This window comes from Dichomitus squalens (genome assembly GCF_000275845.1).
Source record: "Dichomitus squalens LYAD-421 SS1 unplaced genomic scaffold DICSQscaffold_18, whole genome shotgun sequence".
Taxonomy (NCBI): Eukaryota; Fungi; Basidiomycota; class Agaricomycetes; order Polyporales; family Polyporaceae; genus Dichomitus; species Dichomitus squalens.
In genome coordinates, this window is record NW_006766900.1 from 326,810 (window position 1) to 351,448 (window position 24,639).

The 24,639-nt window shown below is 54.9% G+C and overlaps 6 protein-coding genes across 6 annotated transcripts; 3 read left to right on the top strand and 3 right to left on the bottom strand.

Annotated features, from left to right (window-relative positions):
* Positions 1–140: 140 nt before the first annotated feature.
* DICSQDRAFT_155633 (Cwf15/Cwc15 cell cycle control protein) lies at positions 141–1,827 on the bottom strand. Its single transcript, XM_007366500.1, has 7 exons — positions 1,658–1,827; positions 1,315–1,584; positions 994–1,253; positions 845–935; positions 770–794; positions 480–716; positions 141–426 (listed from the first exon to the last, which is right to left on the bottom strand). The coding sequence occupies exons 1-6, from the start codon at positions 1,768–1,770 to the stop codon at positions 714–716; spliced, it is 762 nt and encodes a 253-aa protein (XP_007366562.1). The 5' UTR covers positions 1,771–1,827; the 3' UTR covers positions 141–426; positions 480–713.
* A 156-nt stretch (positions 1,828–1,983) lies between these two features.
* Positions 1,984–3,531, top strand: DICSQDRAFT_107130 (uncharacterized protein). The gene is made up of 4 exons (XM_007366501.1): positions 1,984–2,052; positions 2,106–2,573; positions 2,629–3,081; positions 3,148–3,531. Exons 1-3 carry the CDS (start codon positions 1,990–1,992, stop codon positions 2,998–3,000), a joined length of 903 nt encoding a protein of 300 aa, XP_007366563.1. The 5' UTR covers positions 1,984–1,989; the 3' UTR covers positions 3,001–3,081; positions 3,148–3,531.
* Positions 3,532–4,885: 1,354 nt separating this feature from the next.
* Positions 4,886–5,744, bottom strand: DICSQDRAFT_155635 (uncharacterized protein; the record flags this gene model as incomplete). The annotated part of the gene is made up of 2 exons (XM_007366502.1): positions 4,886–5,125; positions 5,206–5,744. Coding segments are annotated over 2 exons (537 nt in total). The 3' UTR covers positions 4,886–5,124.
* Positions 5,745–9,962: 4,218 nt separating this feature from the next.
* Positions 9,963–12,263, top strand: DICSQDRAFT_107133 (PLP-dependent transferase; the record flags this gene model as incomplete). The annotated part of the gene is made up of 5 exons (XM_007366503.1): positions 9,963–10,474; positions 10,694–10,973; positions 11,060–11,440; positions 11,552–11,803; positions 11,922–12,263. The coding sequence occupies 5 exons, from the start codon at positions 9,963–9,965 to the stop codon at positions 12,255–12,257; spliced, it is 1,761 nt and encodes a 586-aa protein (XP_007366565.1). The 3' UTR covers positions 12,258–12,263.
* A 2,025-nt stretch (positions 12,264–14,288) lies between these two features.
* DICSQDRAFT_170873 (uncharacterized protein) lies at positions 14,289–18,106 on the bottom strand (the record flags this gene model as incomplete). Its single annotated transcript, XM_007366504.1, has 11 exons — positions 14,289–14,507; positions 14,582–14,748; positions 14,813–15,063; positions 15,119–15,231; positions 15,294–15,745; positions 15,800–15,860; positions 15,914–16,150; positions 16,206–16,292; positions 16,346–16,528; positions 16,649–16,836; positions 17,563–18,106. The coding sequence occupies 11 exons, from the start codon at positions 18,104–18,106 to the stop codon at positions 14,289–14,291; spliced, it is 2,502 nt and encodes an 833-aa protein (XP_007366566.1).
* A 569-nt stretch (positions 18,107–18,675) lies between these two features.
* DICSQDRAFT_137261 (pseudouridine synthase) lies at positions 18,676–23,528 on the top strand. Its single transcript, XM_007366505.1, has 16 exons — positions 18,676–19,620; positions 19,676–19,781; positions 19,838–19,919; positions 19,978–20,119; positions 20,177–20,255; positions 20,308–20,371; positions 20,450–20,470; positions 20,529–20,608; positions 20,668–20,922; positions 20,987–22,481; positions 22,547–22,701; positions 22,763–22,840; positions 22,900–22,956; positions 23,009–23,169; positions 23,228–23,293; positions 23,355–23,528. Exons 1-10 carry the CDS (start codon positions 19,526–19,528, stop codon positions 21,560–21,562), a joined length of 1,500 nt encoding a protein of 499 aa, XP_007366567.1. The 5' UTR covers positions 18,676–19,525; the 3' UTR covers positions 21,563–22,481; positions 22,547–22,701; positions 22,763–22,840; positions 22,900–22,956; positions 23,009–23,169; positions 23,228–23,293; positions 23,355–23,528.
* Positions 23,529–24,639: the final 1,111 nt, after the last annotated feature.

Here is a 24,639-nt window from a genome sequence, read left to right on the forward strand (position 1 = left end):
GCCTCTCGCCGCCTCCGTCGGCCGACTCGAATATTCTTGTCTCGCAGCGTCATTGACAGTGGTGCAAGTGAAACGGGCGAGACACTGGGCCTTACAGAGGCACCACCCTGGACAAGTGCGCGAACGGAGCATTGGGAGGGAATGACGGCAAAAGTACATGCTGCACCGAGTTCTAGAAACACATCCGAGTCGCATATACAAACTGATGACCTATGTCTGAGCCACGAGGAGAATTCCGGGTCTCCGCGGATTGCAATCTACCATGGGGAATGCTAACAACAAGAGAGAAGTACCCCAAACCCAAGTAGAAGTAGAAGACCCCGGCCTCTTCTAGTGGTGGGCCAAAAACGACCGTCACAGATATCGGCGGCCGAAATGTGGTCATCATATCTAAGAGGAAGATGAATTGCGGAACGGTCTTAGCTCCTGTTATTGTAAGGGGGTCATGAGATCAACACAGAACATCGATGCAGGCTCACGAGTATACGAAATCCAGTCTAGAAGCCGTAGCATCCCATCCGACACAGGTCAGAATGCCCAGATGGCAGTCGATGAGGTCGATGTGACTACCGTTTGGTCGGTCCGGAAAGGCAGTTCTTTTACGGAGTCATTGCAGCTGGATTAATTGCAAACCGGGTGCAGAGTGTTAGGAGACCGATATCCCGAGCAAGTCGTGTAGGCGATGATACAAGAGTCGATACAACATAGCAATTTCACTACTAGGACATAAGCACAGTGTGCGACACTCAGATGGAAGCAACAGACACACCTTAATGAACTTCCTCATGAAATTTCTGTAGGAATGTCAGCATCAGGGCGACGAGGGAGCGAGGCAGTCACTCACTTGTGGAACTCTGTCCGCAACAAGTCGTTCACGAACTGCGGCTGATTTCCCTTGTCCCGCGTACTCATAGCCTGGTTCTTGAAGATAAGATCTGTGCAGAACGGTCCCTCAGCCTTCCGCCACTAGCTTGAGAGAACAGAGCCACATACCGTCGTCCCATCTCCTCTTCACAGCGAACGTCCCAGGCTTCGTCGTATTTACACCATTCGGAGTTTGGCCGAGTGCAGCAGCGAGGTTCAACAAAGGGTTTGCGGTTGCAATCTCGGCCTCTCGCGCGGCTTGGTCTGTCGCCGACTGCTCCCTCTCTTGCCTCTCCTTCTCCTCCGCACGTTCCCGCTTAATCTTCTCGAGTTCCCGCAAGAGCTCTGCAGTGTCGTCCTCTTCTTCATCGTCGTCGTCATCGTCATCGCTAACCCCGGAATCGCCTTCAGTACCTGCAAGAAGAGCTCACATGAGAACAAACCACGCACTCGTCATCCTCGTCCTCATCCGCTGCCTTCTCGCCCTTCTCCTCGTCCTCGTCATCGTCAGCATCCTTGTCCAACTCCAGTGCCTCCTGCAGCAACTTCCTCCTCTTGTTCGACTGCTCGTCCTGACCCTCCCTTGGCGCCGACTCGACCGCGAGCGGCGGCTTGCCCTCCGCCTTGCGCTTGCGGTCGCGCGCCTCCGCCTCCGCCGCCAGCAGCTCCGCCCTCAGGTCGCGCTTCGCCACCTCAGCTGTAGACGTCTGCCCAGGTTGCCTACACGACGCATAAGCTCCCTTTCAGCAATGCATGGTAGTATAGATGAGAAGAAGCAGGGGTTTGGACGGACCGGAACTTGAGCTTCGTATGCGCGGCCATGTCCCGCACGGAGAACTGGCGCGAGCCACCCTTGACGTCCTTCGCCTGTGCGGGGTCCCATGTAGGCCTGTGTGCTGTAGACATTGTGGCGTCCTAAGTTTCCAGAGGAGATATGGTAGGCAAGGAAACGACAAAGTTGGCTGCAGACGGGTTGAACTTGAAGTTCAGGATTGACTTGGCGCCTGAGCGCTCAGTGAGCACAATATCAAGCCGATGCTTGTGTGTATTTGTCTCCGGCTTTTGATCCCGTCGCGTGGTACCAGGGTTCGACTTCGTAGGTCCTTGCCAAGTTCCAACGCCACGATGGCCACGATGAGTACTGCCAATGTGGCAAGTCAAAACAGCCATCTGTTGTCTGCTGAGAAGGTATCTCTGTTGTATACTCCAGCTCTAGCAAGCGGCTGAAACGGATTCCGCAGCTTCCATCTTGGGCAGACATATCATCCTTGTCGGATGAAGAGCTGTTTGCCCTATACGATTCATGCGAGCAGAGATTTCCTCAGCTATCCAGTGTCAATTTCAAATCTGTCTGTCGGATAGCGTCTGATGCTGTGATGAAAGCTGGTGGAATTATGCAACACGTCGAACCAGTCACCATGAGCCTCGTTCGTGGGTCAACTACGATTCTCCTCCCCACTGTCCTGCGTTCTTTGAATGCGAATGGACGTCTCGGCTTTATCATGGATTATATCCCAGGTCAGACGGTTGCACAGTGCTGGAGCCGTCTAGGCTTGTGGCAGCGCTTCCGCCTCTGCTGGACGATCCGTGGCTACATCAGACAACTCCGGCGGGTCGTGATCCCCGGCATAACCCGCAGTGAACTGTTTCCAGGGCCCATAGGCGACGAGCCCCAGCTTTGTTACGGGCCTATGTTCTCTCACGACTATGTGAGTTTGTCTCTCGCCTGCCTTGCGTGTTCGTGGCTCACCACCGTGTCAATAGGGCGGAGGCCCGTTCGCCTCTTATGAAGAACTCACGACATGGTTTATGCACAAGTTGGACGTGAACCGAAACATCAGGAAGACTCCCACGGAAGACATCACATTCGACTCCTCGTTACCCCTCGTCCTTACCCATCTCGACATTTCTCCGCACAATGTCGTCGTCGACAATAACTCCCGTATCTGGTTGATCGATTGGGAATTTGCAGGATTCTATCCCCAGTGGTTTGAGTACGTTGCAATGCGGAGCACTTGGGAGATAGCTGGTAGATGGAAGCGCTGGATTATCGGTTTCATGGCTGGGTTCTACGAACGTCAAACCCGTTTCATCTCCGAGATCGGCTGGGCTATTGGTACAGGACATTTCTTGTGATACCCATATAACTATCGCGACACTACTTCAACTAGCAATTGATATCTACAGATCGGAGAAACGCAGTGTTCTAACCGATTCCTGCAGGATGATATTCGGGGCACAGATGAGGACAGGCGACTGGGAATTCGTGATGAGAGAACTCACAGATAGAACTCACTAATAAAATTCTCCTCGCCGGAGGGGAAGAGGGATCTTGCCGGGTTGCAGTCTCGCCTGCTCTGCGTGGAAATCTTGCAGCTTCGCCACCGCTCCGTCCTCGACAAGACGAGCATTCTGCAGCTGCTGGAGTACATTCCAAATCCAAAACAAACACCCCGAACCAGAGGCGTCGAACTTGTAGCGATCCATGCGGTTGGAGACGATCAGGTCGATAACTTGGCGAACCGTGAGTCCGTCCACTGAAGCTATGGGAAGCTCGATCTTGATGAGTGCGTTTGAATGCGCGTTGTCCTTGCTCGCGATGATCAGGTTGCCAAAGGGAGGGTTTGTCGGTACCATGTCCAAGAGAACGGCACGGCTCGTAGAAACTCTGTCAGGTCCGAGCACCAAGTATAGCCGCCAGTGAAAGATGCCGACTCCTTCGGAGCCCGCAGGAGCGTAGAGCGACGCGGTCACTGTGATTTGGGTGACGCGACGATCTTTGTCGACGGGGCGGAGTGCTTTGTCGTAAATTGTAGCTGCCATGGTTCTGCATAAGAAACCGGCATCAGCAACTTGAAACGTAGAAGGGATGCAGTCAACAATGGGAGAGGTACGTACGAGGTGTCTTGGCGTGGTTCATCGACGTGTTGACTGAGGTGAGTTCTTAGCATTATATACTTTCGAGCGATTCAGAAACTCAGAGGGACCCATATCGATCGATACATGAAGTCATTCTGTTTCCAGGGATCGTCGTGCGCCATCTTGGCGCGTCCAGTCTAGAAGCTATGAGCGGTCAGTATAACGGACATCTAGCGTTATTGTTGAGGACCCAAATCCCTATGAATAGGAAACAGCTGCCCGGATGAAGGGGTAGTCGTGGACTTGGGAGCCGGAATAACATACAGCCGAAGAAACCACAGTCGAGGGCCCACATACCTCAGAGAAGAGTGCCGTTGCCATATTCCCTGGAACCACTATCGCCATCATGCAACGATGTAGCTGGGTTGCAATTACAGCGGTTCGAGTATCGACAGGCCCTCTCGAAAGACATGCTCAGTTTGATTGGAACGAACGATATGCGAGCCCAACCAGGTACTCAGACGCTCTGTGGCCTTACCGAGGGCGCCGCCCAGCGGCAGGGCCCGGAAGTTGGGTGGCGGATCGGACTCACATCTTGGTCTGCGCTTTTACCGACCTGAGCGTGTTTTGTTGCGAGAGGCCTTATCGATATGCAGGCTGCTGTGCCTCGACGGTGATGCTGCCAAGTGGTTCAGAAATCAGAAGGGAAGGGTGGTTTACTCACGGTGCGCCCACTGCACCATGCGCCAGATCGCAATGGTAGGCCGCCCGGATAATCTGCACTGCACCGCAGCTCCTTGTGTGGCAAGCTACTCAATTGTTTACGGTCAGTCCACCCCGCCGAAGCCTCGTCCATCTACTTAGCCGAGTGATCATCCTATTGACGTCTCCTAGCGTCAGGCCCTGGTCCAGCTTTGAACCAGTCCCCGGGACACTATGGGTCCCTGGCACACTCGCACACTTCCGGTCGTGATCGTTCCATTGCAGCTCTTCTGTGCATGGGAACATATTCATGCCCTGTGATAGCACGTTGCTCGGATATTGTGGCTGTTTCCGCCCTGCACTAGGAAGGCTTTCACTGTGACCACATGTGCCTCATCAATATGAGTCAACATTGCAGCAAAATCTGCTCTAGGGCGATAGATTGAAAATTTGCAGGATTCTATTCCCAGTGGTGTGAGTACGTTGCAATGCGGAGCACTTGGGAGATAGCTGGCACATGGAAGCGCTAGAAAATCGGTTTTATGGCTGTCTCCTGCCAACGTCAGACTCATATCATCTCCAAATTTGGCTGGGCCAACGGTACGAGAGATCTCATGTGAAACCCATGTACTATCAGGTCACTACTGCAATTAACAGTCGAAAGGGCGAATTGTAGGAACGCGGTATGCGGACAGGTTTCCTGCAGGATGATATTCGAGGCACGGATGAGAACACGCGAATGGGAACTCGTTATGAATAGAGCTTGTTGGTAGAACTCACTAATAGAATTCCCCTTGCCGTATGGGTACAGGGTGCCTGCTGGGCTCCAATCTCGTCCGCTCTGCATGGAAAGCTTGGAGCTTTGCCACCGCTCCATCCTCGACAAGACGAGCATTCTGCAGCTGCTGGAGTACATTCCAAAGCCAAAACAGACATCCCGAACCAGAGGCGTCGAACTTGTAGCGATCCATGCGGTTGGAGACGATCAGGTCGATAACTTGGCGAACCGTGAGCCCGTCCACCGGAGCTACAGGAAGCTCGATCTTGACGAGTCCATCTGAATCCACGTTGTCCTCACTCGCGATGATTAGGGTTCCAAAGGGCGGGTTTGCTGGTACCATGTCTAAGAGAACGGAACGGCTGGCAGAACCGTCACCGTCAGGTCCGAGCAGCAAGTATATCCGCCAGTGAAAGACGCCGACTCCTTCGGAGCCCATAGGAGCGTAGACCGAGTCACATGCGGTCACTGCGATCTGGGTGACGCGACGATTCTTGTCGACGGGGCGGAGTGCTTTATCGTAAATAGTGGCTGTCATGATCCTGCACAAGAACTTCGACCATATCAATAAATGGAGCAGAGACGCAGCTGACAGTGGGAGAGGTACCGTGTGAGGTGATTTGCTGATGTGTTCACTAAGGTCATGATCAGTTCTTAGCTCTATAAAGATCCTCCAAAAAACTAGGACCTCAGAGACCCATATCATCATGTCGCTCGGTCCATGATCTCATGCTGTAATATCCAGAGATAATCATGCGCCAAAATGGCGCGCGTCTGCCCTACATAACTGAAGCAGATATAAAATCCCAGAAAAATGCTGTTACAGGCATAAATATATATAAGCATAAATTACTACATTTGACTGGGCGGGCGCCGGGGCCCGGAATGTGCGCCGCTCTTGCCATTCCTGACTAGCAGACCAAGGAGTCGCCTGTAGCAAGAGTCGTGTCAGTGTAAGTGTTGTGTGCATTGGAATCGCCAAGCTGTGTCCATGTTGTTCAATAGGACATATTCTGCCGCAGCTAGGAGTCGACCCCGTATAATGCCAACATGCGACACGTGGGCGGTATTATGTAGTGATGATTAAGATTCTTTTTCCCTCCTAACTTTCGACAAGTAGCTCAGGATCCAGTTCGGAACTCAGCATGTTCATTCATGGTCGGGTATGTCTTTGACAAGTGGGCCCGCATTCCCATGATTTTGCGACATGTGAGCAGCGTCACAATGCTCTTGACAAGTTCTCGATGTTCGAGAAGTGGACGCTCGATATCTCAGCTACATTACCGTCACCAAGTCGCCCGTCCACTGCTAGTCCTCACAACTGATTGGTCTGTTATACGGGCCAGGGTAGGCAATGTGCATGGATCACGTCCAATCAGCCTCCACTGGTTGATACTGGGCGAAGACCCCGGTAGGTTGTCAATTGTCATATCTCTGCTCCTGGGCGTCTCACTGTTTGTCGCGCATAGTCCAACTTGTTAGTGTCCTCCAGACGTACTTCACTTGTCGCCTACATAGGCAATGATTACACACTATATCTGCCATAAAGGACAACACTGCTGCGATCGGTCTCCCGAATGTCTTCCGCTTCGACCGCTTGCCAAGTCGGACCGCGGACAAGGAGCGACATATCCGCCAAATGCGCGCTAGCCGACTTCCTTCCGAAGCTATCTGCCGCTAGCACGCGCCGAGATGGCGACTCGTCAGTTCTATATGCCATGTTGACCGTACGTAACTACCTTGTACCTTGGAGCTTCACCTCGGACGGAAGACAGTCTATCACAAGATGTCCAAGAAGCTAGGGAGGCCACTCCTCGTCATGACGACCGGAAGCCATCATTGGTATATACATGCATAGGTTTCCGCGCCTCCACTGGGTTCATTCGTCTTTTCGCATCTATCATGATCTGAACGTAAGCAAACGTGATATGCCCGGTTGGTACGTTCTTTCACTCCTTTGTATCAGAAGGGCTGCTTTGTTGAACATGCATACTGGCGATCATTCAGGTACAAGGGACCAGTGGCTCATACAAGGGTTTCAAGCAACGCGTATGTCCAACGGGGTGATTTGCCTACACGGTTGTGCAATGCCATCCTGTCGAACGTCCATCGCCCGACGCCATTCAATACGGTCACTTGATTGTGAGTGATGTGATCATACTTATCTGATATCCCCATGAGCCATGAGACACATACCTTCTCTTGGTCCGAGCTAGAACTTGGGTGACCCCTTTTCCTTGCTTCTTCAAATCTGCAAGACAAGACAAAAGTAACCCGCGAGCCTTCTTCGCAGCCGAATGCACATGGTCTCTTGGTGGTTGCTCTTCTCGTGATCACAGTGTTCTATTGACTTCCATCCGCAGCCCAAGGGCAGCGCACGCTAACGGAAAGGTGTGTGCCTCGGTGAAAGTACCGCCCACGCCCGGTGTTGCCACTATCTCGATTTCATTAAGTGCTGGTCAACCCTGGGCTTCATGCTATGCACATCGGCGGCCGGAGACGCTCCTCTTGGTCTAGCACAGGCTAGTGGCGTGGGTGGCGTTGTATAAGCCGGGCTCTCCGTGAATCAATATCTTCGCAATCACATCCTGTTGCGCGCGGAGATAGCGCTGCGCAACAGCTAGCGACATTCGTACAGTGACCGCCTGCCCCTCACGACCATCGCACCAGTCCAGCAAAGGGTTCCTTTCCGCTTCTCCCTTTGTTTGGAATCACTCACGTGCTGCCTAAACATATCATCCAACAGATCTCTGCTGGACGCTTCGTATTCTGACATAGCCCACAAAGGCCACGTTAGCGCACGCGGCGTCTGGACTCCTGACCCACAAATAGCTTAAATCGAGGCTCCCGAGTAGCGATGGCTCGTCTCTTCCACGGCGCTCCTGTCCCAGGGGAACTTGACGCTTCCTGTCATTGACCGTTCTTCGCGTTTACTGGTCACCCATCCGGTGCTCGTACTGCCTCCCGGTCTAATGCGCACTACCACTGGGTTCTCGGTAGACTACTCGCAAAGCATGGGGCTTGGCATCTGACTTAATATGGTCCCATGGACTCGCTTGACTTTCATTGGCTGCCCCTACTTGGCCAGCGGTTGATGCCTCCCTGCATGTAGAATAAATGTCCAAGGATGCTGATCAAGCTCCACGTCCTGGCGTTGCGCCATTCAGGCTTCTGTTCCGTCTTCCAGTCCGCGGCTTCCGATTACCACCTGTACGTCGCGTATTCCCATCGATCGGCTGATAACAACTGAACTGTGGGAAGCTAGCGCTTGTCCTTTCTTCGAGCCGAGGCATGGACTGTCGTCGGCCGTTCTGAGCATGCCTCGGAGTCGGCGGGAAGGCGCGAAGACGCGATTCAATGTCCGGTCTTTTTACTGTTGCTGTACACGGTCTACGGCCGTCCCAGGGCATGTCGAAAGGGGGACTACAAAGTCGCTGTGTTGTGAGCGTAGTCGCGAGGCGGAAGAAGCAGCCAGCGTCAACAATGCAGTACGTTCTAGGGGGCACTCTTCGCTTGCGATTTTCGTACTGAACGTCAGTCTTGGCGACTGTTGTGTACAGCCCGGGTGCAGAAGGAGCACCTTTCACAGCACCACGTCTTGCAGGACGTTCCCTGTTCATGGAGCTCGGTCACCTTGACGTTCTCCTTCCCTTGTCTTTGTAGTGACGATCTAGTATGGTGCGGGCCCGAACACCGCCCAATACCCGACGAGGCTCCGGACTGGCTCCTTCGGCAGGTGCACCGGAACTATACCTGGCGTCTGGCGTGGGCACGCTACAGCGCATGACTCGCGAGAGGCTCAGCCTCCGCACTGCAGAATGTCGTGCGTGGCGGGCTGGCACGGCGCGGATGGGCACGCTGCTAACGTATGGCTCTGCTTCGTGCGCTTCTCATCGCTCTCCTCTTGCACATCGTTGCATTGCGCAGTTTTGGTCCGAATTCCTATGTTTATCCAGATTCTCCCGAGATTGCCTTTCCTACGTGCAATCCTCACCGTTGCGGCATGTATGCACGATAACAAGGAGTCTCCAATCGAGCCGTCTCGTCACACTCGCCGCGCCTGTTTCCCGTTGCGCGCTGTGGGAAGACAGCGGGGCTCTGTAAGCTGTGTCTACGTATGACCGCTTCCACGTGCGCCAGACTCGCCTCCAGGTCCATCCATGTCTTGTCTAGCACGGCGAAACGTGCTTGCCTGACTGGCTGCGTCACCGATGGCACATCAACCTAAGGTTGATGCCGGCGGCGATTGCTCGAGTATGCCTGCCGTCGAGCGAATAGGCCATCGCGCGATCTGTGCGAGGGCAAGATTCCGAGCACAGCGTCGATCCGAGAGCGCGGGTTCTGTGACACGGCTGGAGGGACCTGGGGGCATTCGTACCCGAGCACAAGTGCCTAACGAGATTCCGGCCGATTTCATCTCTGACCAAACGTTTGGGTTCCACGAGACTGCCAGATTCGGCCCATTCGAATTCCCGCCGACCGCGGGGTCTGCCGCGAACCTCTTTGATGCTAACCGCCACCGTCTCTCCTCCTGGCACAGCCTAGCTTCCGTTATTTTCTTAATGTGTTGGCCTAATTTATCTCTTTTAACTGGGACTTGGGCTCTGGGAACTGCTTACTCTAGAACCTTAGGCGAAAACATATAAAGCTGGGGTCTCTCTGCGGGCAACTTGAACTTGCGCAACACTCGTCGACATCGGCGTACAATATCTCTTAGGCGGCAACACTCGGCAGCTATACTCAGACATCACCGGTACTCATGGGCAATTCCCACTCTTCGCGTAAACCCTCTCCTGCCGGTCTGGACCTGCACCATGCGCACGCCACGCCGGTCCTGGGTCGCAAGCGCTCATCTGCGTTCTCTGCTCTCACCCTCGGCTGCGCCTCCGGACACCCGTATGCTGCATCTCTGCCCAGCTATCACCCGCATGAACTTTCTTTCCGGGAGGACTCCTCCAGCTCCTCCGTAAGCGACCGCGACGAGAAGCGAAGCTTTGACCCCCCGCCGGTTTACGCTCTGTCAACAACCCCCGACATCCCGGACGACGCCGCTCTGCTGGCCTACAAAGCCTTCCTCAAGGAGTACCCTCAGTACCAACTGACATGGATCCTCGACGCACTCAGGCGCACCGACTTTGCCAGACTTGACCGCAATGGTGAAACATACGTCGACTACATGGGCGGTTCGCTCTATCCAGAAAGCCTCATCCAGGTACACGCCCACTTCCTCCAGCGGAGCATCCTTGGCAATACGCACTCTGTCAGCAACTCGTGAGTAGCGCGTTTCGTTCGTCCACCTCGAGATGTTCCTATAGGCGCCAACGTCTGTGACGCTCGAGTCCCTTTATTGATAATCCCGGTCCGCCCGGATCTGGGACGGCTCGGCACCGAGTCCCGCACTCGTCCTTCTGTGCACTGCTTCTCTTCCTTCTATTACGAGCATGCATGCTCACGAATTCTGGCACTGACGGTCGTACCATATCTGTTCAGGTCACGACTGTCTGCATCGCGCGCTGACGAGGCACGGCGAGCCGTTCTCGAGTTCTTCCGCGCGCCGCCAGGATACACAGTCATATTCACGGCCAACGCGAGCGGCGCACTCAAGCTGGTGGGAGAATCCTTCCCCTTCACTAGCGGGAGCACGTACGTATTGGGTGCGGACTCGCACAACAGCGTCCACGGGATCCGCCAGTTTGCCCAGGCCCGCGGCGCACAGGTGTGCTACCTCGAGTCCACGGACGTTGGCGGAGTAGACGCCGCAGCGACCAAGGTAACGTACACGATCCCGCGAGTCCGCCGTGCGCACCAGCTGACCGGTATCCTGTCATCTCGCTTTGGGGTGCTCTTGTATCTCAGGCCGTCCTCGCACACCATCGACCACGCGGCGGCCGCGCTCCCCCCAGTCTCTTTGCGCTCACGGGCCAATCGAATATCTCGAACTCGAAGAACCCCCTTTCCCTCATTGAGTTCGCCGCGTCACAGGGCTACTCCACCCTGCTCGATGCTGCCGCGCTAGCCCCGACGTCTGTGATCTCGCTCGCCGACACGCCCGTGGACGCGATGGCAATCAGCTTCTACAAGATGTTCGGCTTCCCGACGGGTGTCGGCGCGCTTGTCGCGAAAGAGTCCTTCCTGGCACAGTTGGAGCGTCCATGGTTCGCGGGCGGGACCGTCGACGTCGTCCAGGCGCCTGGCAAGATTGTGACGATGGCAGCCGAAATGCACGAGCGTTTCGAGGTGCGTGATCTCAGTCTGCTGTGTTCCTAGACTGTTTCAGATCATGGCCAAAACATGAGTCACCGTGGCTGCTGAAGGTACATTTTGCTGATGCTGGGCTTGCCTCTCTAGGATGGTACAATCAACTACCTGAGCCTGCCTGCGATCACCGACGGCCTGCGATTCCTTTCGGCGTATCTGCCCTTCCTGCCCCTCCGCCTCTCTTCACTCACGCGCCACCTCATTACGTCACTCTCTCAATTGCGACACGACACGACGAACACACCTGTCGTTCAGATTCTGTCCCGCCGGCCGAGCAAGGACGTCAAGAACGTCGGCGAGCAATCAGATACGGGCTCCGTCCTCGCCCTCCTCTTCCTCTTCGTGAGTACCGTCCTAACTGCGACGTGTCCCCCCTCGCGCTCCAGAGCTCGTCATGCTGACGACGTACCTTGCATGCGTATTCATTCCATTTCGTGAACCTTCCTGTCTTCCTCCGCAGCCATCGGGCCAGATGATCCCAAACTCCTTTATCGAGTATGCGGCGTCGCGTCAAAACATTTCCCTCCGCACAGGATGCATGTGCAACCCCGGTGGCGCAGCTGCACTTCTAGGCCTGCGTCAGGCCATGACGGATCTCCCCTGCGACGCCACACTGCGAGCGTTCGAGCAGCGGATGGGCCGCGAGCTCGGCGTTGTGCGGATATCTCTCGGCCTCGCGAGCGACTTCCGGGACGTGTGGCGCGTCATTCAGTTCGCGAAGGTCATGGCGTCCGATAGTGCGCGAAGCGCGTTGTGGGACGAGTGGCTCGGGGAAAAGACCGGCATCGCCCTATGACGGACGCGGTATGGACTCGTTCACTAGCTTCAAAAAAGGACGCTCGTAGCGGACTGGTAAGCAAGCATATGTTTGTTCCGCATGGAAGTATGTATCATTACGTCGCCCACCGAGACCATCGGTCTGTATCATCTAACCCTGTATGTAGATTGCATGTACTGTTGTTGTAGTATGCCATTCTTTGCATGTTCTTCATCAGAAGGCTTTGCCACTAGAACCGGGGGCATTGACCCTGTGGACACTGGCTCTAAGCCGCGCTCGATCTCTTCGCCGTGCAGACCTCATAAGTATCGACTGTTGCTTGTATTCGCGGACTCAATAGTTACATAGCGCGGGCACTATGCTGTCCCCGTTCTACGGTCTTCGAAGCGGCATTCGTTCGACCGATCTCTTGCGATCCAACAAACTCTGTTCTATGCTTCCGACTAGACCCCAGTAGCTATCAGTCTGAGTAAAATCTGGCAGTTCGAGGCAATGATGCTCGGGAGTTGTAGAATGGCTCTATAGCTGCATGAGCCGGATCGTCACTAGTTAGTGTGTCATCCCGCGTTAACGTCGCCGTCGAGTAGCCACGTGTTTGGTCCCGAAAGGTGGCTTGATCGGTGAGGCGAGGGTTCGTCGATCGTTCCGAATGCTTGAGCTCGAGATGTCTTCGAGGGTGTGGTTACGGTTAATCTTCGCCAACCGAGCTCGTCGGATGCGAAGTCATGCAACTCCGAGACGAACGTCCAGAGAGACGCGTCTCATGACGAAACCCGTTTCCGGCGTCCGCTACCAGCAGTACCTATCATGCCACAGACGCCTACATCCCGAGCCCGTGGGTCCGAACGATATGTGATGATGTGGCACGCCCGTACGCCAGGGACGGGGTTAGCTATTGCTTGCTGTGGATGCGGATGCCGATCAACGCTGGGAGCCTGAGGCGGGATAAGCCGCTGAGTTGGCAGATAAGGTTTATGGCGCTTGCTGCTCGTTTCAATTCTTCACGTCGATGATTGCATGCTGGGAGGGCCGAGACCATAGCCAACTAAGCGCGTGGCAGAAGCTCCGTGTTGACCATCCTACCGGGAGGTGCTGTTCTTGTACTCGGAATAGAGCACCAGAGGTGGGTTCTGAGCCGATGCGACCCGTCAAAGCAATATGATCATGATGAGAGTGTTCTAGTGACCTATGAAAATTGTCCACAGCGGGAGCACGACGGCGAAGATCATGCAGCCGCCGCTCTCGACTCCGAGCGTGAGGCCCAGAAGAAGTAAGCGCGACATAGATATGGAGATTGTGCTGCCACAATGTCTCCTCCGGGAGGCAGCACAATGTCTCCTCCGGGAAATGGATGACCCTGTATTGATACGGCAAGTGAACGGATTCCTGCTACACCCACCCTTCGGTTCGTCAATTTAGGGCGACAGTGGCGTACACCTGATCCGAGTTGTCCGATTGGTTTCAAAAATCCGGAGCCTCACGCCAGTCGAAGTCCGCAGAGAGTCTGTATAGTCGCGTGAGGACGCCAAGGAACGACGACATGCCGCCTCTGACGAGCCGGCGCACAGGAACACATACCCCTGGCAGGGCCAGCAGAAGAGACCAACCGGGCTGAACAAAGCCACGGAACGAAGCCCTGGCGCGGCGAATAGATGACTCAATGGAGGAAATCTTTCACATTTTGTGCGGTAGGAGAAGAGAGGCCGCGTGGGGATGGAGAGTGGTCGTCAGAATGGTCTGATTCTTTGGAGCCCCTTCACGTCAGTTGCAAGACTGACAGGAGGCGTCGTGTGTCGGAGAGAACCAGAAGTGAGCTAACATAGAAGGTGAGAATCGACATCTATGCTGGCGATTTACCATACGCTCACGTACCTCAGCTGAAAGGACACGACCTCCAAGGTCTCTGTCGCAACGTCAAATTCACGAGTGGAAGTTCTCCCGTCCAGCTAACTTTGACAACCTCTCAATGCGCAGTCGAGCAAATTGTAGAATAAATAGACCAGCTCGGTAATCCGACTACCCAATAGCAAAACACGCATCAAGAAGGACCTACTCTTCGTCATCATCTTCGTCATCATCATCGTCCTCGTCCTCCGAGACGTCCATATTCGCCTGACGCATCCGTTCCTTGTCTCTTCGCCGCTTGCTGTTGAGTTCGTCCAAGAGAACAAGCAAGTCTTCCTGCTCCTTCTCGACCTCCCGCTTCTTCTGGTCGCTGCTCTGAAGCTGTTCCGTGAGTGAAGCGACTCGAGCTCGTAACGCCTCGGTCTGCTCGGTAGTGTGACAAGTTGCATGATCAGTCCTCACGCTTTGAGCGGTGGTTAGATGGGATGGAAGCGCACCTCGCTCGAAGCGTTCGTGAGCGCCTTCAATTGTGTCTGTAGCTTCTCAATCTCAGCCGCCTGGCCACGGATGACGTCCCGCAACGATGCGATGAGTATCGCGCTCTCCTGGCCCGCAGCGGACGAAAGCGAGTTCGGATCCACTGTGATGCCCTTCTGGATGGTATCTGTATCCGCCCGCACCCTTAGCTCCCAAAATGGTGAGTCCCTCACACTACTGAACCGACTCACAATAGTTCGACTTCCAAAAGTCCACGAAAGCCCAGTCGAACCAGATCTCGCCTTCCTCCACTTCAGCTTTCGTCTGCCCAGCAGCAGGAGGGCCTTGGTGCGGATGATGCGGGGGCACGTGGGTGCTCGGGGACGCGGCGACAAAGTTGTCCGGTCCGACCGCTCTGAAGCGTTCGTCGTCTCTGAGATGGACAATACGTCCTGAGAGCACGTCAATGCCAAGGCGGGTCAGGATCGGGTGGATCGTCGAGCTGCGCGGACATAAGCATGGTGCGTAACTAAATCACAAGGGGTAGGGAGACGCACCGCGTCACTTCGCCTGGCTCGCGATTGAACTCGTAAATGACCCCTAGAAGGAAAGCGCAGAGTCCGGGTATCATTGCGTCCTCCTCCGCGGTCTGGTTGATGGGTTCGACCAGCTACGGTTGATCTCTAATGTTAACATTATCCTGCAAGCTCCAGGCAGGAGCAAGAGACGTACCACGCCAAGTGCACCGGCCTCTAAGAACTCGCGAACAGCAGCCGGGTCCTCCCACAGCCACTGAATCAGCAAGCAGAGGTACCCAACGCACAGCCGATCCCACTCTCGCGCCTCCTTATCAGGCAAGTCTGTTCGCGCTCGTGTGAGGAACGCCAGCGACAGATGCTCGCTAAGAATTTGCAGCAATGTCTGTGGCTCGTCGGCCTCGGCCTCGTCGTCGGCAGGCGGCGGAGCATCACCGTCGGCAGGGACGAAGAACGCTCCGCCGCCGCCTTGGGCGCTAGCCTGAGGAACTATGGAGCGCGCGGTGAGCTTAGCGCAGGGAGACGCGCGGAGGAGGTGCGCGAAGAGGAGGGTGGCGAAATGTGTCGAGGTGACGGAGGGAATGTTGAGCGGCGATACGGGGACGGTCGTGAGGGCGTACAGGAGGGGAGTGACCGGTGCTTGGGAGCCTACAGGAATAGGTGTCAGCACGATTGACTGTGTGCCATGAACATGAAACAGACCTGGTTGGGAAACCATTGCCTGAACGATGGCTTCGGATATCTCCTCTTTCTGCACGAAGTTCTGGCGACGGGTGAGGTAAGACGGTGCTTCACAAGGAAAGCCTCCGGACGGACCTGGAAGATGCCTAACGCAGCGCCACGGAGCTCCATACCATCCTTCGTTCGCCTCTCACCGTCAATGATATTGTTGTACTCTCCGTGAAGGATGAGCTCCACGAGGGCATCTAGTGCCGAAGCAGGTTCTAAACGGTCCCACTCCTCGCCGTTTGTGTCCGGTACGGGCACGTATGGCGTCACAACCATCTCCGCCAGCGGAAGTGCCGAGACGTTAGCGGGGACCAGGCGAAGAGCCTATGAGACATACGTCAGGACGGGATGGCAATCACAAGCGTAGCGGGCTACGAACCTGCGTTTTGATATCCGTGGGTGCGTTCGATGCAAGACCGAACTCCGTCAGGCATCGAGTGCAGGCAATGGACAGCCCGTCCGGAGGCTGTAGTGAAGGAAGTTAGAAGCGATGACGAGGAGGTGACATGCGATACCCACACCCGCTTGTCGTCCCAACAGCCCGATTAGCCCAACAACGAGCGACACGTTCGCACGCTTCTGAGGCACATCCCATAGTTGAAGGGCGAACTGCTGTGGAGCGGGCGTGTTGAACGGGAGGTTCGGCGGGAAGCCGACGAGTGACAGCAGCACTGGAGGGAGAGAAGAGCCACGGAAATAACTCTGTGACGAGGTGATGGTTACCGAGCAAGTTACCACGCGACGCCGCGCCGCGATGCGGGAGTGGAAAGCGAAAGCTCGTTAGGGCGGGCGAAAGCAGGACAGGACGGCAATGATTCGTACTTGGTTCGATTGGTTGAAACGAAGTAGGCCGTCTATACAAGTCAGCGCGTCTTGCACTACAACACCTCCCTCCAGTCCTTGCTCTCCTACGATGATGTTGAAGAGCTTCTCGAATGCGCCCTCGAACGCCATGATTTTCTGGATCTCGGGGCTTTGGGATATGAGAGATTGGATGGTGAAGATTGCCTCTAAGGGGGATATCAACGCATGGTTCGGCGTGTACACAACGGGCTCTGTGGGGTCTCAGACTACATGACTGGGCTCCGTTTCTAACTGATGCGAGCGGAAGTCTTGCCAAGAGGCCAATCGTTTGACGACTGTCGCACACCGAAGGCTGCCTCAAATGATTCCTGAAGAATTATGCACGAACTCAGAAGCGGCATATGACAACACCGGAATGTGATATACTCGTGAATATTTAATGCGTTGTCAGATAACGATATAGCGGCATCATCCAAAGTTCGCATCCGCCTATTCTTGAATGATTTCTTATAACATACGCTACACTCATGAGTGAAGATTCCGCTTCTGATCCCGCGCATGACTCCTGCGACTCTGCCCTCGGTGGCAAGACTGTTTTGGACGAAAGAGCATATTGGCCAGAGCCTGCGGCAAAAACAGTGTGGGCAGAGCAATGTAAGGATAGTCCATCAGAGCAAAAGCTAAGGGATGAAACTAGGACGATGACGAGGGGCTGTATCCCCTCGTACTCGCGCTGCAGTGGACACCCTCGCCTTGACCCAAGATGTATGCGCCACACGCTGCAATTTTGCCCAAGATGTCCTTTGTTTCGAGCAACGCGAGACGTTTCCAAACATAGTTGCCCAGGCCGTAACAAACATGCTCTAATGCCCTGCGTCTCACGAGGAAGAGTGCCGAGCTCTGCCTGTTGTGATATATGCATACATACGCACCATTCCGGATAATTTCCCTCTTGTCTTCCAGCAATGCGATCAGGCTGGTGACCCCCACAGGCGCCTTCAGAAAGTAGTTTTGGACGACTTGTCTTCGGTTCTGCAATAGTACTGAGAGGAACTGGAGTGCCGAATACCGCAGGTAGAACGAATGGTCGGCCATGAGAGCAAAAAGTTTATGAGCGATCTTGTCGTCAGCGAGGACGACATCCGTATGCTTGTATCCAAGTTCGCGGGCTGCGGCGGGAGCGTTCTCGTCCACCTCGCAGAGCACGATCAGGGTCTCGAGGACGGCCTTGCCGATGTCGGCGTCCACTTCGGCGTCGTTCTGCAGGACATCAAGAAGACCAGGAAGAGTGAGTCGTCCGACCTCAGCCTTGCAATCTCGAGAGAGTCCTTTGAGGGCGAGTACGGCAGCGCGGCGGTCAGCTAGCAGGGTAGATGGAGAGAGACGATCGGCGAGACGGGCGATGGTATCCGAGGCAGATTGCGGTTGACCTGTGGGACCGCGAAGAGCGATGTTAATCTGAGAGAGAAACTCCATGAGCCGTCCTCGCCGTCGTGGACGTTGATGAACGTTGTGCGCTCATCACCACGCGCGACTACCCTCTTCTCATCATCCTTTTGCCGCACAACCTCGAGAATTTTGAAAGCATATACTTCGTTCTCCGTCGCCACTCCTCGTTGCTGCTGTGGCCACCGAACTGGGTCCCATTCTCTCGACGAGGTGTAGGGAGCGCGCTGTGCGCAGATCTTGTATCCCCGTCTCCGATGCCGATGTCTTCCGCCAGGTCGTGACCAACTTCGTGATGTCTACTATGCACACGTCGGCAACACCTCTGCAAGTCATCCCCAGGGAATGGAGAGAAGATGCTTCCAAGCCGCCGAGGAAAGGACTTGCGCCAGGGCTGAAGAAGATTCCGCCATATTGGTACCCATACACGACGATGGCGAAGGGGCGTTGGCTGGGTCGCGAGATTCTAGAGGTGGTCTCCACAGAGTTCAGAGACCGGTCGATGGAGTTCTACGTACGTCCTCACTCGTCCTATTGCCTTTCAGGTCATCTCTCAATATGGGTGGTCAAAGTTAACGATTTAGCGAGGTAGTCAAAGATGACGGTTCCGTGTCTGCCTGATCCTGGGCTGATTCGACCTGAACACGGGTTTCTGCGCCCGGTCGCCGTTGCCGTGATTTTAAAGCAGGTTTCCTTGGCTGGAAGTCCGCTGAGCCCGCCTCACCCTCAAGCAGGGAAATGGTCCCGCCGTTCTGACAATCTAGATGTCACTGAACAGTAATGCACAGGGCCTCTCTACGACCTCGTTGCAGATTTTGGAGATCTCGGTAGGATGGCCTTAACACAGTGAATGAGGGTTGTGCACCAGGCGACCACGACCGCGTCATATGCGAGTTTGTTTTCTATTCGGGCTGCTTTGCCTGCCCTCGCAGTCGCGGTCAAACCGCCCGGGCGCAGAAACATACGCTCCCACCAGCTGGGACCACTCCGGGTTTGCAACCTTTAGCCTGCCATCGATCCTACCATTGGTTAGTCTGGGTCTTGCAAGCAGGTGTGGTCTCGAATCGCCTCTCGAATTGCTCCGTCGAATACTCTACCGAGACGCTATCTCTGACTACCCTTTATCAGGGATTATCTGAGGGAAGCGAGCGTGGAATCGACTCGTGTGGGGTTGGTCGAGTGCTGCGAGATGCGGCAGAGACTCGCCCATTAGAACCGACTTGGCATCGCCCGCGTAATCCAGGGCAGAACCGTCATCTTTGACCACCCCAGACGCTGCATGTGTGGCTCATGGGCTCGATAGACAGTCATGCAAAACATGACCATCGACACGGACCGTGGTCGTCTGTATCTGTATGTCCTGAGCGCACTCATGACGTGCGCCGTCCGCCCATGGTGCACTAAGAGGCCACACCGAATACCCGCTCAGCACTCGCGATTTACTATTTGATGTTCCAGAGGTACGCACTCGAGTCCGGAGTAACCACGATCAACGGAAAGGTTGCAAAACCGGACACCATTATCAAGAATGGCGATCGCATCGAGTATGTTCCTACCCCACCTTATGCACGCCCCCGATCTCAATGTCCTGTGTCGCAGGAACGTTTCTCATCGGCACGAACCCCCCGTGACATCCACGCCTGTGCGAATAGTGCTGCACGACAAGGAGCGGCAGTTCATCGTCATCGACAAGCCTGGCTCCATCGTTCGTATAACTTCAATATGTGCATGTGTGCGTTGGTCTAACAGCGATGCTCCCAGCCCGTGCATGCTGCAGGACGATACTTTCGCAATAGTTTGGTGGAAATCTTGAAGAATGATTTCGGGTTTGAGAAAGTCTACAGTAAGCTGCGGATCACACCCCCTACGTGTGTCCGCTTGCGCTGACGTTTCGACCTTAGCCGTGAACAGATTGGACAGGCTTACCTCAGGTTTGATGATCCTCCCACTCAATTCCGCACTAGCCAATACGCTCTCGAAGGAGTTCGTGAATGGCGAGGTTAGGAAAGAGTACGTGGCTCGGTGTAAGGGCAAGTTCCTAGAGTAAGTAGCGTGCAGGTTCTGTGCATATTCACCCGAGGTTGAGAGTACGGAATATAGGGAAGAGATCGTCTGCGAAGAGCCCCTCCTCACCGTGGACAGGCAGATGGGTCTGAATATCGTGCATCCTGAGGGCAAGGTGAGTGGATGCGGAGATCGAAAGCGCGTATATACTGATAGAGCCGTCACAGCCTGCGAAGACTATCTTCAATCGCCTGCATTATGACGAGAACACTGACACCAGCGTGCTTCGCTGTGAGTCTTTGTCATCTACTGACCAACGGCATATTGGCGTTACTGACACTAAACCCTCCCCCACGTTTGTAACCATAGGTCGTCCTCTAACTGGTCGATGTGAGCTCTCTGGCGGCCATATAAATCTTATTTCCAGCCACTGACAGTGTGCACCTAGCGCACCAGATCCGTGTACACCTGCAATACCTCGGCCACCCCATCGCAAACGACCCCATCTATTCAGATGCTAGAATTTGGGTACGTTTTGCACCTTCCTCTGCGCCATAGGCAGATACTCACGGCGTTTTGAAACGCAGGGCGAGAGCCTTGGCAAGGGCGGGATCGACCTCGCTCCGAGCGAAGAGCGCGCCGCTCCGCAGGCACCCGTCCAGTTCCAGTTCGACCCTTCGAACAACCCGGAAGCAATCAACCGCGCTGTCGAGGGGGAGGAGGTCGGAGTTGCGGAGAGGAAGCTGCTCCCGCGTGAGACGGGGCACGACATTGGGATGGGCTCCCCGGTGCCGCTCTCCGCCGAGGCTGTTGGAATCATCACGCGACTGAGAAATATGAAAGTGCGTCTCACCTCTCCCGCCTCCTAGCAGGGCGCAACAGGCTGACAAGCATGGTCTTGCGCAGGACGAGGCAGAGGACTGGGGTCGCTGGCGAGACGTCGTCTTCCGTGCCAAAGCAGCTCTCTCACCACATGGCTTCACGATCCCCCTTCCTCCCCAAAATAAGCGGAAACGCGGTGGGCCTGCCCTTGCGTCTGCACCGAGCACCCCTGCAGACAGCACACCCGGAACGCCCGCTGGTGCACTAGAAGCGGTGGCCATTGACGTTACTCCTGCTGCAGCAGAGGTTTCCGAGGAGTCGCTCATGAACCAACTCACCCCCGACGATGTCGCCAAGCTAGCAGTAAGTTCGGCTGCTTCTTCAACATCCGTGCCTTCTCCCGCGCTCGCCTCTGAAGTACCTATACCTGACCCGACGCCTCCACCTGTGGCGGAATCCTCCGCGCCGGACACGCCCGATGTTGTATCGGATGTCGATGGTATGCACTATTGTCCGGAGTGCTTCGTTCCGTTGCATCCGGACCCGAAGCCGGAGTCATTGTATATCTTCCTGCATGCACTGCGCTACACAACGAGTTTAGGTACCTTCGAGACGGAGACGCCCGAGTGGGCGGCAAAAGATTGGGAGTGGGAGCGGTAGTTTTGTCGGGTGTGTAGCGTATCTATGTAGCCTGTTGCGAATGGATATCTACCGCAAGTGTGACAGGAATCTAAGCATGAGGAAAAGGTGTGTCTATGTCGGATCGTGGACATGTCATCAGAGGGATCGTAAGTACCGGGTTGGTGAACGAAGTATATCGGTTTTTGGATTATTGTCAGCTAGTCTGCGCGCTCGCGCTCCTCGCCAGGCTTCGGCCACATCTCACGAGGCAGGAGTGTCGATACGATCGACAATATCACGCTAAACGGGATAAGGATCGCGTACACGCCATATCCGCCTAGCCAGTTGCGCTCCAGCGACGTTGCGAAGAGCGACGTCGACGCCGCGGGACCAATGGCTCGCACGACCGCCGCGACCACCTGCGCGACACCGTTCGTCGCACCGAGCAAACGACTATCTGGGACGGAGGACGTGATGAAGAGGAAGATCGCCCCGAAAGACATATCCATTATGACTAGTAGGAGCTGCTGCACCCCAACCATCATCCACACGACCCACGTTAGGCCGTGCACGCGCGCGTAGAGGTTCATGAGAGGGTAGAGCACGTACAGGGGAGCGAACATGGAGAGCCCGAGCTGGAAGACACGCTTCGGGCCCCACGCGTCAATCAGGCGCGCGAAGAAGAGGGCTTGGAGGATGCCGTCGGCGATGCCGAGCGTGCCTAGGATGGCGCCAATTGTTGGGGGCTTGAGGCCGAGGCCCCCGAGAGCGATAGGGGTGGAGAGGAAGAGGGGCATGAGTACGAGGAAGGCGATCTCGACGAGCGCAAGGACGCCGTAGTTGGCAATGGAGAGGACAACGGGGCGCGTGAGGACACTGCTGAGGGGAGGAGGGCCTTCGTCTTCACCCGGCACAGTGAGGCCTGATTCGGAGGAGGGGCGACGCTTTTTCACTGTCTGTGAGAGATGTTAGCCGTTACAGCTCTTCAGGGTGTTGCGGTGTGACGCTGTGAGGGACGTACCTCCTTGAGGAAGAGCACAGTGATCACGAAGCAGAAAGCGGAAAATAGCGCGGCGGCAGCGCAAGGCAGAAAATATGGATATTCTATCCAAAATGGGTGTGTGAACACGTTCGGCCATCGGTCGTGTGGCTTGGCTAGCTGGCCTCCTATAGTGGGTCTGTGGACAACGTCGATGAGCATTGGGATCTTCATTATTTCCGGAGTGGAGTCACACATACCCAATTGTGACTCCCACAGACCACGAAACCGGTATCCACGCGAAGCCTTGGGCGATATTCGTTGAATCCGTTAGTTCTAGAGATCGAAGACTTCATGAGCCGCTACTCAATGTGGACGCGGAACGGACGACCTGCCTCCCATCATGCTCTTCATGACACCTGTGTTGCCGTTCAGCATTCCCACCAGACTTCGACTAGGGATTGTTAGCTTTCGGTGACGTGGATAGTAGGGTATGGCATTTGTACCTCAAAACGAGCGTTATAAAGGTTTTCGAGAGACCGAAACATATCATGGAGAGACAGCATCCTCCTATACCAATGAGTAGAACAGGCTTGCGACCAATGTGATCGGATAGCCTTGACCATTGGAAGACGAATAGAGCCTCCGTCGCAAAGAATATAGACTCCTGGGTCACTTCGGTCGGCTATGCCAGAACTTTGGGAGGTACTTTGTGAACAACTCACGATTAGCCCAGCATAATACCCGACCTTCTTCGCATCTCCACCAGTAATGTCGAGCTCGCTTATTAACTAAAAGTCCGGGAGTTCAGTTGTTGTAGACGACACTGGGTTGACGAGATCCCGAGCAAACCTGATTGATGAACGGAAAAATGCAATGCGAAGTGATTGGTTCAGAGAGTTGCAGAAGCATCAATATCGCGATCTGCAGCTTGGGCAGAGGCGTCGATTTCTTCTGCTTCGTCCCCTCTCCCACACCCAGTAGCGGCCGTGTCTCTTCCTCTATGCTGCTCATGTCGGGGGAGAGATCACGTAGTCTCGGAGAGGCTGCGATATGCTCAAAGCCCGGATTAATTGAACTTATCAAGCATCATTGAACGCCCGACACTAAGGCGGACGAGTCATCAACCGAACGACCGAGCCATCACCGCCCCACTTCTTGACCGGAAAAGCAGCACTATTTTATGCATCAGCAGCATGTAGGATGCGTCCTTAGGCGAGTGCCGAGTCGCTTAGCAAATGATTTTCGATTTTCAGGTACTTAGCTACAAATTATCGGAGTACGCCGGAGATGGGGTTCTTGCGGATCATATGGTTATTTAGACGATTGTGCGTAGACAAGCTACTATCGCGACCCCAGTGTTCGGACAGACCCCAGTGTTCGGACAAACGACCGTATCTCCGTCATTGTACACCCGATAAACTTGCAAGTTGAAAGGTAGGTGCTCATATGTGTTCCAAATCAGCAGAAAAAAGAACTGAATTTGTATCATAAGCCCTTGGGGCGATCTTGAGGAATGGAGTGGTGCAACCCATCCCTATCAAAGCTTCGGGAGCCTCGCTTCGTATCCCTCTTCGGGCGCTTCCATCCAAATCTCGTGTACGTATTTCAACCTACGCATATTACTCAATACCCAAATTTTCCGAGGCCTGCTCAGGGGAACACAGAGGGGAAACAAGAAGCAGCCCTCGAGGGCGTGACAATGCAGCCACAGTTTGACTCTCCGACTTGCTCGGGATGCTCGGCTAAGGCTCATCAAGCTGGAGAACGGGGATTCCCCGAAGACCGGCAGGTGTCGGCAAGCGTGACAGATCGTGACCTGCTGTGCGGAGAATTGTCCGAACACTGGGGTCAGGCCCTGTATATCCTGCCTCCATCGCTCGTGTCTCCTTCAATATTTCTCATGTTTGGCACATAGTCTATGCATATGCATCTCCTTTTGCATGCCAAAAATGAGCATTATCGGAGTACAGGAAAGTACATAAAACGAAGGGAATTCGCAGAGGGCGCCTTTTTGTCCGAACACTGGGGTCGCGATAGTAAGGTTGGCCCAACGAAGATTCGACCCCATCACGTGATTATCACGTGAGCTTGCGAGGTCCCTCGCTGCTTTCCCCTCCCTCTGCATTGAGAAAAA

What these genes read in the sequence shown, in the direction of transcription:
- DICSQDRAFT_155633 (XM_007366500.1), bottom strand. Translation starts at nt 1,770, where the DNA reads ATGTCTACAGCACACAGGCCTACATGGGACCCCGCACAGGCGAAGGAC. An exon ending in CATACGAAGCTCAAGTTCCG is followed by an intron (nt 1,585 to 1,657) that starts GTCCGTCCAAAC and finishes TGCGTCGTGTAG; the next exon opens with GCAACCTGGGCAGACGTCTA. An exon ending in GATGAGGACGAGGATGACGA is followed by an intron (nt 1,254 to 1,314) that starts GTGCGTGGTTTG and finishes TTCCGGGGTTAG; the next exon opens with CGATGACGATGACGACGACG.
- DICSQDRAFT_107130 (XM_007366501.1), top strand. Translation starts at nt 1,990, where the DNA reads ATGGCCACGATGAGTACTGCCAATGTGGCAAGTCAAAACAGCCATCTG. An exon ending in ATCTGTTGTCTGCTGAGAAG is followed by an intron (nt 2,053 to 2,105) that starts GTATCTCTGTTG and finishes CGGATTCCGCAG; the next exon opens with CTTCCATCTTGGGCAGACAT. An exon ending in CTATGTTCTCTCACGACTAT is followed by an intron (nt 2,574 to 2,628) that starts GTGAGTTTGTCT and finishes CCGTGTCAATAG; the next exon opens with GGCGGAGGCCCGTTCGCCTC.
- DICSQDRAFT_137261 (XM_007366505.1), top strand. Translation starts at nt 19,526, where the DNA reads ATGTTCCAGAGGTACGCACTCGAGTCCGGAGTAACCACGATCAACGGA. An exon ending in TCGTCCTCTAACTGGTCGAT is followed by an intron (nt 20,471 to 20,528) that starts GTGAGCTCTCTG and finishes GTGTGCACCTAG; the next exon opens with CGCACCAGATCCGTGTACAC. An exon ending in ATTCAGATGCTAGAATTTGG is followed by an intron (nt 20,609 to 20,667) that starts GTACGTTTTGCA and finishes TTTGAAACGCAG; the next exon opens with GGCGAGAGCCTTGGCAAGGG.